This window comes from Hordeum vulgare, chromosome 4H (genome assembly GCF_904849725.1).
Source record: "Hordeum vulgare subsp. vulgare chromosome 4H, MorexV3_pseudomolecules_assembly, whole genome shotgun sequence".
Classification (NCBI taxonomy): domain Eukaryota; kingdom Viridiplantae; phylum Streptophyta; class Magnoliopsida; order Poales; family Poaceae; genus Hordeum; species Hordeum vulgare.
The window spans coordinates 216,699,925-216,713,839 of NC_058521.1; the positions used below are offsets into that span (position 1 = coordinate 216,699,925).

Here is a 13,915-nt window from a genome sequence, read left to right on the forward strand (position 1 = left end):
CCCCCGGATTTTCGTCGACGTGCCCGCAAACGACGCTATTCACGCCCGTGAAGGGTCAAACGACTGAAGATGCTCTTACAGCTATGTCTACCTTCTTTGATTGCACCTTGCAATTTCTACCAAGATCAAATATGAACATTGTCATAAAGAATGTAATGAAGTACTCCCTGTTCCTAAATCCAAGTCTTTTAAAAGATTTCACTACAAAATTGGATACGTATATATATAGTCATATAGACATATAAAATACAGATTCACCCATTTTAAATCTAAGTCTTTTAAAAGATTTAAAATATAAACTCACCTATTTTAAATCTAAGTCTTTTAAAAGATTTCACTACGAATTGGATATGTATATATAGTCATTTTAGAGTATAAATTTATCCATTTTGCTTCGTATGTAGTCTTTATTGATATCCTTTAAAGACTTGTATTTAGAAATGGAGGGAGTAGCTCACATTCTCACTAGGAAAAGCCATAGATCCACCTAGTCTTATCATGCCAGTGATGTTAAAAAAGACTTGTATTTAGAAATGGAGGGAGTAGCTCACATTCTCACTAGGAAAAGCCATAGATCCACCTAGTCTTATCATGCCAGTGATGTTAAACGATGTATCAGTCTTCAAAGTTCAATACAGCTAACCGAATAGCATTCCCTCGGTAAAAAAAAAGATGATAGTACAAAAAAGTATCTGTGGCCAGGTACCGTCAGCAAGAATCATCAAACAGTCTACAAGAGGAAAAGGTTCTTATTCCATGCCCTTGCATTAAACATGTACATAGGTGCACACGAGGGCCTATAGCCAAGCTCAACGACAATTGGCTGCAAACAGGTAGGTCATCAAGAGAGGGGGATTGGGGGGGGGGGGGGGGGGGGGCTTTTTTTAAGTTAATAGAAACAAACAGAAGCTGATAAATAACCCAGACCCGGTGCACAATTTTAATTACACAGGAGGGAGGAGGATGGTAGGCGGCCACTGCCCCTGAAGGGAAGAAGAGGAAAAACCCGACTGGTTTTGGCCGGACAAGTCGCCAAGATGCACCTGCGAGGAGGGAGGGGTAGTATAGCGACTGTACAATATGGCACATTCTTTCTCACATGAAGTAGCTCAGTGCTTTCTTCTTCCTTGAACCTCCTTCGCCGTAGAGGTCGTTCCACTGAACAAGCTCATTCATGTTTGACGAATCAGACGACACGCTCGCGCAAACCTACGTGGTAAATAACAGATTATCTTATCATCGTCATAAAGCAATGATGAAACAAGCGGGCATGAGTGGATGGATGATAAATACCTGCTCATGGGCAGATTTGAAGTCATCCAAACTAAGAGGACGGACGTCATCGCTTCCATGCAATGCAGGCTCAGGCCTACCTTCTGACTTTGCAACATTCTTCTCCTACATATTATCAAGGAAACAACGTTTAGCGTATATAATATAAATCAAATAAACTAACCAAAGCAAAATGATGAAAGAAAACATCTGTACAATGATGTAAACCAAAGAGCCTTCCTATATAAGTATCTGTTTTAATGCATGCCACAGGCAGACTGATAGCATGCATACCTTCTTTTCCTTCTCTAGGATTTCTCGAATGGGGTAGTGCGCTGCAGTTACACATAGATTCTGAAAACACACCCAGATCAGTGATGTCATCTCGGATGCCTAAGGATACAAGAGCGCAAATAAACATCAAATGTACCTTCAGGTCACTTCCTGAATACCCATCAGTCATATTAGCAAGTGACTCCAGATCAGTGTCTTGTCCTAACTCTTCTTTTGCTAAAATTACTTTCAAAATTTTCTCTCTATTTGACGCGTCAGGTAAGTTTACCATTAGCCTACAACAACAACAATTATTATTATGAACCAAATCGTTAGAAACGAGTAGGCATCAATTAGATGATCCCAGACCAGCACACGAGACTATAGTAATACCTGCGGGGGAACCTCCTAATCACAGCCTCATCCAGGTCAAAAGGTCTATTTGTGGCACCAAGAACCAGTACACGTTCTTTATCTTTCGTGCGCAACCCATCCCAATTTACCATAAATTCATTTTTCATCTTGCGCATGGCTTCATGCTCCCCAGGATTTTCTCTCCTTCCTAACATACTATCGACCTGTCCAAAGTTATAAACTTAATAGACTGTATAAATAGCCAGATAAATCAAATATATGGCAACAAAAGCAATTAATATTCTCCATACCTCATCAATAAAAATAACACTGGGGGATATTTTACTTGCTAATGAAAAAACAGCCTTCACATATTTCTCCCCTTCGCCAAACCACTGAAAGTAGTAGAGAAAATAGCATTTAGAATCAAGAATCACACGATGTACCTCACTCATTGCTCTTTAAGATGAAACCATACCTTCGATGTAATGCTTGACATTGATATATTGATGAAGTTAGCGCCTGCTTCAGTTGCTACTGCTTTAGCAAGCATAGTTTTCCCAGTGCCAGGAGGTCCAAAGAGCAATATTCCCTTGCAAGGCTGCAAGGAATGGATTGAGAGGAGGCACTTCTAAGATCACAACTTAGCCAGCACAACAAATAAGGTAGTCAACATAATCTTCAAACAGGTTGCGAATTAACTAGTAGAACTATTTTTTCAATACAACAACAACAACAAAGCCTTTAGTCCCAAACAAGTTGGGGTAGGCTAGAGGTGAAAACCATAAGATCTCGCAACCAGCTCATGGTTCCGGGCTTCTGGCACATGGATAGCAAGCTTCCACGCACCCCTGTCCATGGCTAGTTCTTTGGTGATACTCCAGTCCTACAGATCTCTCTTTACGGACTCCTCCCATGTCAAGTTAGGTCTACCCCGACCTCTCTTGAGGTTATCAATACCAGATATAAATAAAGGAGAGGCTGGAAACTTTATTGCCAGGAGTCTCTTGTCAGAAGTCAAGAAATATTTTTATTTATCTATATCTATCAAGTTAGACCAGCTTAGCCTTGTAAGAGCCCGGATTCTTCGAAATATTTGACAACAACAACAACAACAACAACCAAGCCTTTCAGTCCCAAACAAGTTAGGGTAGGCTAGAGTTGAAACCCATAAGATCTCGAAACCAAGTCATGGCTCTGGAACGTGGATAGCTAACTTCCACGCACCCATGTCCATGGCTAAGTCTTTGTCGATATTCCAAACCTTCAGGTCTCTCTTAACGGACTCCTCCCATGTCAGGTTTGGTCTACCACGACCCCTCTTAACATTCTCAGCACGCTTTATCCGTCCGCTATGCACCGGCGCTTCCGATGGCCTCCGTTGAATATGTCCAAACCATCTGAGACGATGCTGGACCAGCTTCTCCTCAATCGGTGCTACCTCAAGTCTTCGAAATATTTGACACTTCAGGAAATTCAGAAACAAAAACCTTACAGGGACACTGCAAAGCTACCTAGAGAAACCACAGATTGGCCATGTATAAGTGGTATCATCATATTTGCCTTGCAAAATAATTTGATTTTATGCCTTTATGTTAATTTTGTAGATATACTACCAGTGAAAATCGTAGTCAAAGTTGTGTGTTGAAGACCAAGAAAAGTCAAACTCGCCTTATATTTTGGGGAGCAATTATTATTATTATTGGTTTGGAACCTTTTTAGTACTGATAATATGGAATAGCACGAGTAGATATGGTGTCTTAGTTGTTTTTAACAAAGGGCTGTTAAATTTCTATCATGACATGCAACCTACAGTTGGAAAAATAAATCTTAAGCCCTATGTAAGAGACCATGTGAATACTAGTTTTTTTTACTACCTTCGTTAACTGCCCTTTGCAGAACAATTCCGGCCTTTGCAGTGGGAGCATCACCAACTCCTTCAATGTTTCCTTTACATTCTCCAACGCACCAATATCATCAAAGGTGACTCCGATATCATTCGGTGGTATAACATCTGCCAAAAGCCTTTTCTCAAATTCGTTCTCTGTGGCAACATCCTAAGAAGAAAGTAGCTTAGAAATAAAAACTGAAGAGCACTAAATATTTGGGGAATGACAATAAAGTTTGAAATCTGCGAGACAACAAGTACCTTTAACGATTTTTTTGAGCTCTTGTTATCACTATGGATGCTCTGTAGCATGTCGAGGCCATGCTTAAGGCTGTAAATAGCAAGTTAGTGCTCGAGAGAGAAGACTAAATAAAAACAGAGGAAAAATGAATTTGGCAACAACATAACTACCTTCCGCTCGTGATAATAAGTTTACCGTCCTTGGAGGTTTCAACTTTATTGTGCTTAAGATGATAACTGACAGCGTACCCAACAATCTTGTCCACATCTAAGAAAGTTTGGAGTAACAAAAACGTTAGTTCAATTCTATATATAGATAAAATACGGCGAACAAAATTAACTCACTTTCATTAGTCAGTGACTGATCCTTAATGAACAATTCTTCAAGGTCATTGCATTCGATCGCACTGCGACTCAGAAACTGCATTACAGAGCAATCAGCAATCAGATGATAGTGTCGGGTGATCTAGAAATATACATTTAAATTGGGAGGCAAAATAGCCCATAAGAATCAAGCCGTATATATATAGACGGCAAGAGAAATATGGGCATGAAAATATTTGTAGAACCGAGCAATGGTGAAATTATGCATGAGTGCAGATGTAACACACAATCAAAAAAATCAGTTGAGAAAATATTGCAGAAGGGTTGTTAAAAAACAAATTCAGACAGCATACAATAGAAAGTTACATCAACCAGGCAGGTTGGAACAAACGCCAGCCATAAATGGCTCAGGCCTCACGCAGGAGGATTCAGGTTTTGAATGACCAGACAATATGTATAAACTTGCATTTCATGTGTAGCTTACCGTACGAATGCTAGTGATGTTAGATTTTGCTTTGAGGGTTTCAACATCACGATCCAATTGTTGCTTCCAACTGGTAAGTAATGCTTCGTCCTGAGATTTTTTATCTTTAAGGTTAGACAGTACACAAAATAACCACACCTAAATGAGGCAACAAAGAATATAGTTACCTGTGGAAGCTGGATGGAAATTTTGTTCGGGAAAAGTTTATTTAGATGTTTCATTGCTTTCGGGCTTTCTTTGCTCCTTTCGTGCAACCGACTACCAAAGCTATCCTGAGTTTGTGAATGCAATAATGCATCACAACACAGTGAAAAAGATGGGCAACAACATCAGTGCCATGGTTCATAAGAGTAGCATATGAGAGCACATGCATTTAAAAAACACTCACAGAAAAATAATTTAAAGAACAAGTAAAGTGCAAATTACCGGGAAAAGATCAAAGAGCGTCTGGCTGCTACTAGCGAACTTTGTAAAAAGAAATCCACCAGGATGTGCCTACAAGATAGGAAGCACCATCTTAGCCAATATTTAAAGCTTTCATGAGAGATTGCTAATAACAATCAAATGGAAAAAAGAAAAGTTCTTCAATGCCAACATATTTAGAAACAATACTACCTAATGTCCCCAAAATTAGCAATATCAAACTTCAACATGCCACACTACAATGGGAACTCAACATCAATCCATGCTCAACACAACATAATTTGTCTAATTTCTCGGAAATAATATATGTACCTTCTCTTTACGGCTGTCCATCTGGGTGTGGGATCCTATAATCAGAACACCAGGTGGAAGCAATTCGAGTTTGTTCCTTAAAGATGAAAATGATTCTGTGATTCCAGTAAATGATTTCTCTACATCCTTTAGTAATACTATCAGAGAACCAATGTTGCTTTCTTCTGAGATGATCTGACAGGCAAAGATCATACCATCAGTATTATAGCATGATGCTGATTTATGTTTCTAGTATTCCAAACTCCAAGTAAGACACGCTACCTCAATTAACTCGGTCATAGCTAGCCTTTCAACTTCTTCACTACCAGAAAAATCTGGGCGAAGTAATTCAGCTGCAGAAACCATAGATGGTCAACAGCAAAGAACAAACTGTAAGCACTAGGGAACATGTGGGGTGGAGAAGTTTCAACTAACCAGAACAGAAGAAGCCATGATCTTCCTCACACAAACCACCAAGATCATTACCATCAGGGATCTGCTTGTCGAATCGGACTCCAATTTTAGATGATCCGTTTTCTTCGAAAGCAAGCATCACTCTGCCTCGATAACCGTAACTTGGGCCCCTGAAGACCAACCAAGAAATTTCTAAGCAATTATACAAAAAAGCAATATGATCACTAATAAAAAATAGATGGCCATCAAGACAAAAGGATAAGCAGTTATCCAGCTAAATCTATCGCAGTGTAACTGCAACATAATGGAGAACAATAATAATTGGATTGTGCGTGATTGAAACTCCAGATTAATTTTATGTTGCCAACTTCCTATTATACTGTTCGATGTAGACTAAGTAATTGGAGGTATGAGCGGAATACTTCTACTGACAGGCGGATCCGCTGTCCTATTGATATACATATATGACAGGCCTATAGACATACGTTTCATCAGGTAAATGTGCCTCTTGTCAAAGCATACTTTCTTGTAATTCATAGGAATGCATTCTTTCCACCCACATTTCTATAGATTTTTTCCACTACATATAGGAGAGATTAGATCATCTCTCATACCACCCAATCAATCAACATCGTAATAGCAGTTCAGATTGCACCAACAAAGTTGGAAAAAAAATTAGAGTGGGAATCTTGGCAGCTGGCTGGGAATAAGTAGGAGAAGAGTTACCGATGTATCCCTGAAGGTGGCTGAGCTGGACCCACATACCTCACCCTCTCCCCTACAGAAGATGAAAGTGCAATTATGTTCAAGTAAAATCTAGTTGAACTGGGAAATATTTATCAAATGATACTCAGACGCTACCAAACCTTCTCTAAAAGTATAGCCCTTGGATGTAGCTGTTGAGGACTCCTGTTTGGGCAAAGTTGCAGAATGTAGAGTGGATGTACCCACAATATCAGCATTCACACTGGAAGTTGGTGCAGCAGGTCTTCTGAAGTGCATCGTGTCTGCCAAGGGAGAGCGGTGCTTATGAAGAATTGTCAATTTCTCACCACCTGCCTTATCCCCAGACTTATCAGCCCTGCCAACATCTTTCTGGGTTTCTGGGTCCTTTGAAGGCACCTACATACAGTTTTGTTTCAAATAACAGACACACGGAAATATCACTCTTCAAGGTATTCGCGGACTTTTGAGTATGTCCAGAGTAGGAGAACGTACCCCAGGCAACAGGAGTGAATCAACAACAAGTAGTCTAGCACCAAAATGTTTGGCAAGTGCCTTTATCAATGTTTCCTGATAAATCTCAGAACCTGATGCATGATTAGATGAATACTTATAAGTAATGGTATTCCCAAAAAGCATGTAAGCTGACATACCTCAAGGACATAAATTTGACTAAAAAGAGACAATATGCAATGACAAAAAGAAAAGTTTACCTGATGGACCAGATAATAAAATTCGCTGGTTTATTGATGAAATTTCGGAGAACTGCTTAATGAATTCCTTCTTTTCCAAATGTAGGAATGAACATGATAAAAGCACATTCTTCGTACTCTCACTGCATAAGATAGAGATCAATAAATATATAAAGATATAACACTTGATGGAACAATAAACAAAAACATGCTTCATTCCAAGGGCATAAACCTAACAAACACTGTGAACAAACCGTACCGAACTAAATATTTACTTTTACTCCATCTGCACAACCTCAAAAACTAAGTGACCAGAGACGGCCTTAGTTTTTCATTATGTAGATAGAATACAAAGAACAAAATGTGTCAAAAACTAAGTAACCAGGGACAACCTTCCGTTTATTATGTAGAGTACAAAGAATAAAATGTATGCAAAATTTCAGATATACAGCATAGGAAGAAGCTAAAAAACAGGACTAGAGGCCAAAGCAAATCAAAGGAACATTAAGTCAAAGCATCACCTAAGGTAGTAGGGAAAATTCTCAAATGTAACTTCAATATCACTTGGACTAATAATTCCTTGTTTCATCGCGTCCTTAAAGGCTTGACATCTGCTCGGAGGTAAGCTGGCTGACGTGTTAAGATCCCTGATGAGATCCCTCTGATCTTCAAGAGCTTTAAAAGGATCACCAGTCAAATCGAACTCTGATACAGTTGACCCTGCAATCATCCTCAGAACTGGCCTTATCTTATAAGTTGCAATCTTACCGATTTCATCAAGATGAGCATCAGATCCAAAGCCATTTTGTCGACTCGTGTCATCCGCAACAGCATCAGGAGATATGGGAGTTGCAACCACATCCATTGGAGAGTCTTCAATGTTAGAATTAGCCTCATTAGTGTTTTCCCCATTCTCGCATTCCTTATCAGGGCTGATGCAGTGCCCTTTTGATTTATCAGAAGCAGATGATATGATAGGTTGCACTACTCTCTGATTCTCCTCCCCAGCTGATGCAGGTGGCACTGCCGGTAGGTCCTTCGATTGACTCGATACGGATGCTAACATCTCTGTCCCCGCAACAGTCGAAGTGACTTCTGTTCTGTTCTCCATATGGATATGCTTGACACCGGCAACTGGAGGTTCTAGAAGGCCAACGGCAGATGATGTCACCGCTTTAGCAACTTTATCATTCAAAGGATGCTGAAAAATCTGTATGTAGGTAAAGGAAAAGGAAAGGCAACAGATCTGACGAAGTTCACTATTCTGAAGGGAACACGCTTAGACCAATAAAGGGAAATTTTAATTGAAATTAAGGAAGCTGCATGATTGCATGAATATGAACGACAGTAGGATACATAAGCATGCTTGCCGCATGAACTGAATACGACTTCATCCCCTCCAGTAAGGGGAACTTTCATGCCTGGATTTACGGCCATCCCATTTAATAGGACCACACCTTTGTCGCCTATAACCTCTAACTCGCACGGACCTCCTTGCTGAATAAAACAACAACTGATGATTATTATATACATCAGTGAGCAACTGACAGTGCTCCTGCACTTCTCGCATCGGAAAAATTAACCAGAAAATACAAGGATGTACCTCAACGTGCCGCAGCTTGCAAAGTATTTTGCTGACAGGTTGGTCTTTCAACAATAAGTTACATCTTTTGCTTTGGCCAACAGAAAATTGAGGGACACTGATAGGAAGATGAGGACTCTGATTCATAAAAAATATTTAATATCAGTACGAAATAACAGTACAGTACATCCCCAGTTATGCAGTAATAAATAAAAAATGCTCTCAAGGTCACTGCAACACATACTTTAACCAACAAAGGTAAAAAAGAATACTACAACTTTTGCTACCAGAACCCGTAATGTGACATATTGGCAACATCGATTGCTATAATTTCCAATCATCCTTGTCTATGCTGCTCACTTTCAGTTTGCTCCTACTTCTTTTTCCTTTTACGAAAAAGAAGGAGAAAATCAGTGCCAAATGCGACAATCCTTGGTACAGTCTATCTTCTTTTTCGAGCAACCGGCAGGAGCTCTGTCTTTTCATATAGAAGAGAATTGACCAGTTTATAAGGAGAACTGGCCGAAAACCGAAGAGTCTATTTATGATTTCGCGCTGAACCTGGTAAACGAACAAATAGGAGGTCTTTCCAGAATTGTGAAGTTTTTCCTACGCATCTCAGCTACTTTTACTTCTTCATTATTTTGTAATCCCTAGGGTATGACATAACTAACATAAACACCAACCTCATTGCATAAAAAACAGGGAGATGCCTATATCGACTAGCTACTAATTACCTAGAATTTGGAAGTTCCAGCAGACAATTTATCTTGATATAAGCCTACGTCTAAGCTTTTAGAGTGCCTACTAGCATAACACAAAGTCAAAACTAAAATTTATCGTCTCAGATTTATCTACAGTTGACTTCAATTAAGAAGACTCGTCATGTAGCCTTCCCAGACGAGGAATCTTTTCAGCAAAGTGCTGTGAATCACGAATAATCGCTAGCAGGGAAATGTTGTCAGTTCAGCTAGAACCATCTTGTCGCTTCATTGAGAAAGTAACAGTTCTACATACATGGGTTATTCATACAAATGCATCCCCACATGAATGGCTAATAAAACACACAACTTCTATTGTACTTCGAAATCTCCCTATACTGTGTATTATCTGGGATGATAGTCACCAAGAGAAAGCAGTTACATTTTCTACTCCCTCAGTTCACTATCATAAGATGTTCTAACTTTTTTCTGATTCGGATGTATAAAGATGCATTTTAGTGTGTTTGTCCACTCATTTTTGTATAAAGATGCATTTCAGTTTGTAAGGCGACGCTTTAGACAGACTCTGAACCTGATGGGCAGTAGAATAGAGTACCATTTAGTGATACATACATACCTTGATTAATCCACCAGTGAGCACATATGCATTAGTAGCGATTATTCTAATCCATCCACTATGCAGTAAGCAACTAGCCACTACTATAACAGAGGCAGCAGCAACACCTTGCAACAGAGGAGCTCTGCATAGCATAACACATAACAGAGTAGGAAAGGCATGACAAGCTGGTGCAGATCTGAGCATGGAAGAAGAAGCAAAGGGAAGGGAAGGGGGAGAAGAGAGGGCAGGAGCTATACATTGTGGTTGCGCAAGAGGAGGGGGGAGGAGCTGCAGCCGGAGAGGAGGAAGGGGGGGAGTTGTGTCTGGAGAGGAGGAAGGGGGGGAGTTGTGTCTGGAGAGGAGGAAGCTGCTGCCAGAGAGAGGAGAGAGCTGAAAGCCTGGAGATTTGCACGCTCTAGTTTTGGTTCTCTCTCTTTCTTTCCCCTCCTGTAATTGTTTCACATATGAGACCAGTTTTCCCGCCCAGCCCTTCTTTCTCGCCAGAAATCTCTGTTCCCCTGCCTGGCAAGTCTAAGGCGTCCTCTCTGCACTAAAGCGCCAATCAGGACGCGCTTCAGACGCTTTAATGTCTAAGGCGGACGCCTTAGACACATGTCTAAAGCGAGCTGGACGCTTTGAGCCTGGAAGGCGCTCCGACGCTTAAGCGACGCTTTAGGGACGTTTTACAAACAGTGATGAGAACACGTGTTTAGCTCTCTTGAGAACATTCATGTTTACCAATATTTGTTGTCTTCTTGTTTTATCTACAATTATTCTGTCGCTGAGGTAAGTCAAGCCTCCTCATTTGGACCCATTGCAGTTTAGCTGATATAACTAAGATATCAGATAAGGAGCTTTATCCCCCACAACTAACAATAGTAGTATCAGAAATATATTTCCATCATTATATACATGCTGTGAGCCTGTGACCACCGGGAAAAATCTGATTAACGCTGAAATGGTTATTCGAGAGAATATCTTAAATCTAGTTACAATATGTTGCTGGAAATTTCTTTTGTCCTGCATGCTCGTAAAAAGAACATTCTAAAGACCATGCCAACAATTGCTACTTCTGATTGCAACAAGTGAACATGAACATCTACATATGCTAAATCCAATGTGCTGGGTCCATTTAAGAGGCAATACAATGGCTCCAAAATCTAGGTGGACGTAAGCATTAAATTCAGGCAGTAGTCCAACGCCCTAAACTGTGAGCTCTAACCACTATCACGCTCAAAGGGCATCTCTGATTCCAGGATTTTAATAAGATATCAAAGGGATGTAGGTGCTAAACTATTCTTATGTTGGTCGTTTGATCCAGAGAGTTGTAATACACAGGAATTTTCAGTGTAAGTTCCTTCGCACCCAATTTCATAGGAAAATCCCATTTACTCTTACAGCTTGGGCAAAAATTCCTATAGGGTTCAAGTAATCCGACGGTTATACTATCCCTGCCGTTTTGAATCCTGCAAATAAAAGAGGACCTAGACGGAAAAACTATAATACTACCTATAGGGTTCAATTTGAACTGCAAAAACGTCTTATATTTTGGTACGGAGAGAGTATATCCCACTAAACCCTAGAATAGAGCTACAAAACCACCAGAATCCACCCTAAAGAATCCTACACGTCCTAAAAATCCAGCCTTTACTAAGCAGGGAATCAAAAGTTAACCTCGAACAATTGCCAACATAGAAACCAAGAGGAACCCCCTCACCTGTGAGCACTGCGAGAGCAGCTTGGCCCATGGCGCCGCATGCTGCTGCGGTGGCGTTTCCTTCCTCCTGCGCGAGCTCTCGGCAGCAGCAGCCGGACGGTTATCCCCTCCTTGATCTGCACCAGCGAGTCAAAACCCTAAAAACTCGATCCCGAATCCACCGCACCAGACCACAGGAAGCCCAAAGGAGAGGAAAAGCCCGTACCTTTATTCGTCGGTCTCAAGGCGTCGTCCGCCATGCCGGTGGCCGCGGCCGCCTCCGAATCGTCCTCGGGCCTTCCGGGCGCAGACGACGTCGGCGATGTCGGAGGCTCCGCCTGGCGACGGAGAGGGTTCAGATCGGTGGAATCGAGCGCGAGATTCTTGTCCGATCCGCGCGGGGAGAGGGGCCTCACCTTGGGGCGCTTGGGGGGAGGGGCGGAGGCGGAGGGGGGGGCGGGGGGCGGTGACGTAGAGGAGGGGCGCTTGGCGGCGGAGCTCCGGCGAGTCTCCACCATCGTGTCGCGTTCGCCGGAGGCGTGGCGAGGGTTTCTCTCCTCCTCTCCTCTCGTCTCGTCTCGTCTCGTCTCCACAGGAGAATTTTCTGGTTCGGCTTCGTACGTCGGAAATGGATGTTTTTCTTTTGTCTATAATCTCTCCCTAATAATAAAGCACGTAGTTGTTTCTGTCGTACGTCGTGGCGTTTTTACGAAAAAGTCCCTCTGTTTTCGAGCATTCAACCCGCAGTCCCTGGTTAAGTGAATATGTGGAAAAATGTTTCAGATTTGCAAGAAAGCCCCTGCATCTGTAAAATTTTCAGTCGCGATCCTTTGTTTGATCTTATCCTCTTCCAGCCGCGTCAGAGCAGGAGAAGATGAGTGGCGGCGCCCTTGTCGGCGGACTAGAGGAGATCCTCACCGACGGGGGTCACCGGCGTCGAGGTGGGAAGGAGAGGCCGCCGCTGCCGCCGGCCCCTCGCTCAGGTACGCCCCCCTCCTCTCGTGACCCCATCTCCTCTCTCTCTCTCCCTCTCTGGCACCTTCCGTTCGATCCGTGCTGAGGCCCGACGAGATTGGTTTTCCTCCGAATACAGGGCCAAGTCCGAGAAGACGCGCGAGGCGACGGAAGGGCGGCCGCGGCGCGAGATGGAGACCGGGGAGGCGACGGTGCCGCCCAGGGCGACCAGCGGTCGGAGGTACAAATCCTTTTAGCCTTGATTTCTCGATGCGTGCAAGATAACTACCAGTATTATCATCTGATCATCAAATTTCTTCTTGCTACAGTTACCTCCAAGATCTATGGATTTGCGGATACACGTGAATATAACATATGTTCTCTTCCCTCTAAACCTAAATCAATATGTTTCTCCTACATATTTTGTAACGTCAATTGCACTCCTCTTATTTCAATCAACAGATTAGAAGACAATCGTCAGCTGAGCTGGAGATGTTCAAAGAACGGTGGGAAAAAGCCGTAAGGGAGGATGACGAGTGGATGGATCCTTTTGACGCCTGATTACTTTGGAAGAATTATTATCTGACATGATGATACAAGGCCCATAATACATGGGTGGATGCGTCCACATTCATCATGGAGGTTGGAGCCGAGATCATGTGGGCCTCATAGCAAAGCAGTTACTCTTTTGCTGACTTACACACATGGTTCCGGCTTGGGGTCTTTGAGGAAGAAGGCAGGGTGCTGGAAATCTGCATCCATCATCTGTTTGCTTAGCAGTGTGGGTGTGGGTGTGGAGCTTTGTGCAGGTGCAGCGCCTGGTGGCAAGACAACCCTTTGCATTTGCATTTGCATTTGTAGTGTAGCACCACCTATTGCGGTGGTGGGTGTGGTGGTGGATGGATTGTTGGTTATAAAACTCAAGTAGCTTTTCTTTACGAGGAAACTTCAAACACGCCATGAGCCAACTGAATTCTGTCGCCTG

The 13,915-nt window shown here is 42.1% G+C and overlaps 1 protein-coding gene across 2 annotated transcripts; it reads right to left on the reverse strand.

Annotated features, from left to right (window-relative positions):
- Positions 1–735: 735 nt before the first annotated feature.
- Positions 736–12,590, reverse strand: LOC123448411. Of its 2 annotated transcripts, XM_045125273.1 has the most exons (28): positions 12,393–12,590; positions 12,203–12,314; positions 11,998–12,113; positions 8,982–9,098; positions 8,735–8,875; positions 8,147–8,588; positions 7,900–8,053; positions 7,400–7,521; positions 7,182–7,273; positions 6,830–7,085; positions 6,690–6,741; positions 5,985–6,133; positions 5,832–5,902; positions 5,571–5,744; positions 5,262–5,330; positions 5,003–5,107; positions 4,836–4,925; positions 4,373–4,448; positions 4,199–4,295; positions 4,049–4,118; positions 3,777–3,956; positions 2,378–2,500; positions 2,211–2,294; positions 1,939–2,123; positions 1,703–1,841; positions 1,567–1,626; positions 1,294–1,398; positions 736–1,209 (listed from the first exon to the last, which is right to left on the reverse strand). In XM_045125273.1, the coding sequence occupies exons 1-28, from the start codon at positions 12,492–12,494 to the stop codon at positions 1,096–1,098; spliced, it is 3,597 nt and encodes a 1,198-aa protein (XP_044981208.1). In that variant the 5' UTR covers positions 12,495–12,590; the 3' UTR covers positions 736–1,095. The 2 variants fall into 2 exon arrangements, with proteins under 2 accessions (XP_044981208.1, XP_044981207.1); XM_045125272.1 differs by having other exon boundaries at positions 7,900–8,588.
- Positions 12,591–13,915: the final 1,325 nt, after the last annotated feature.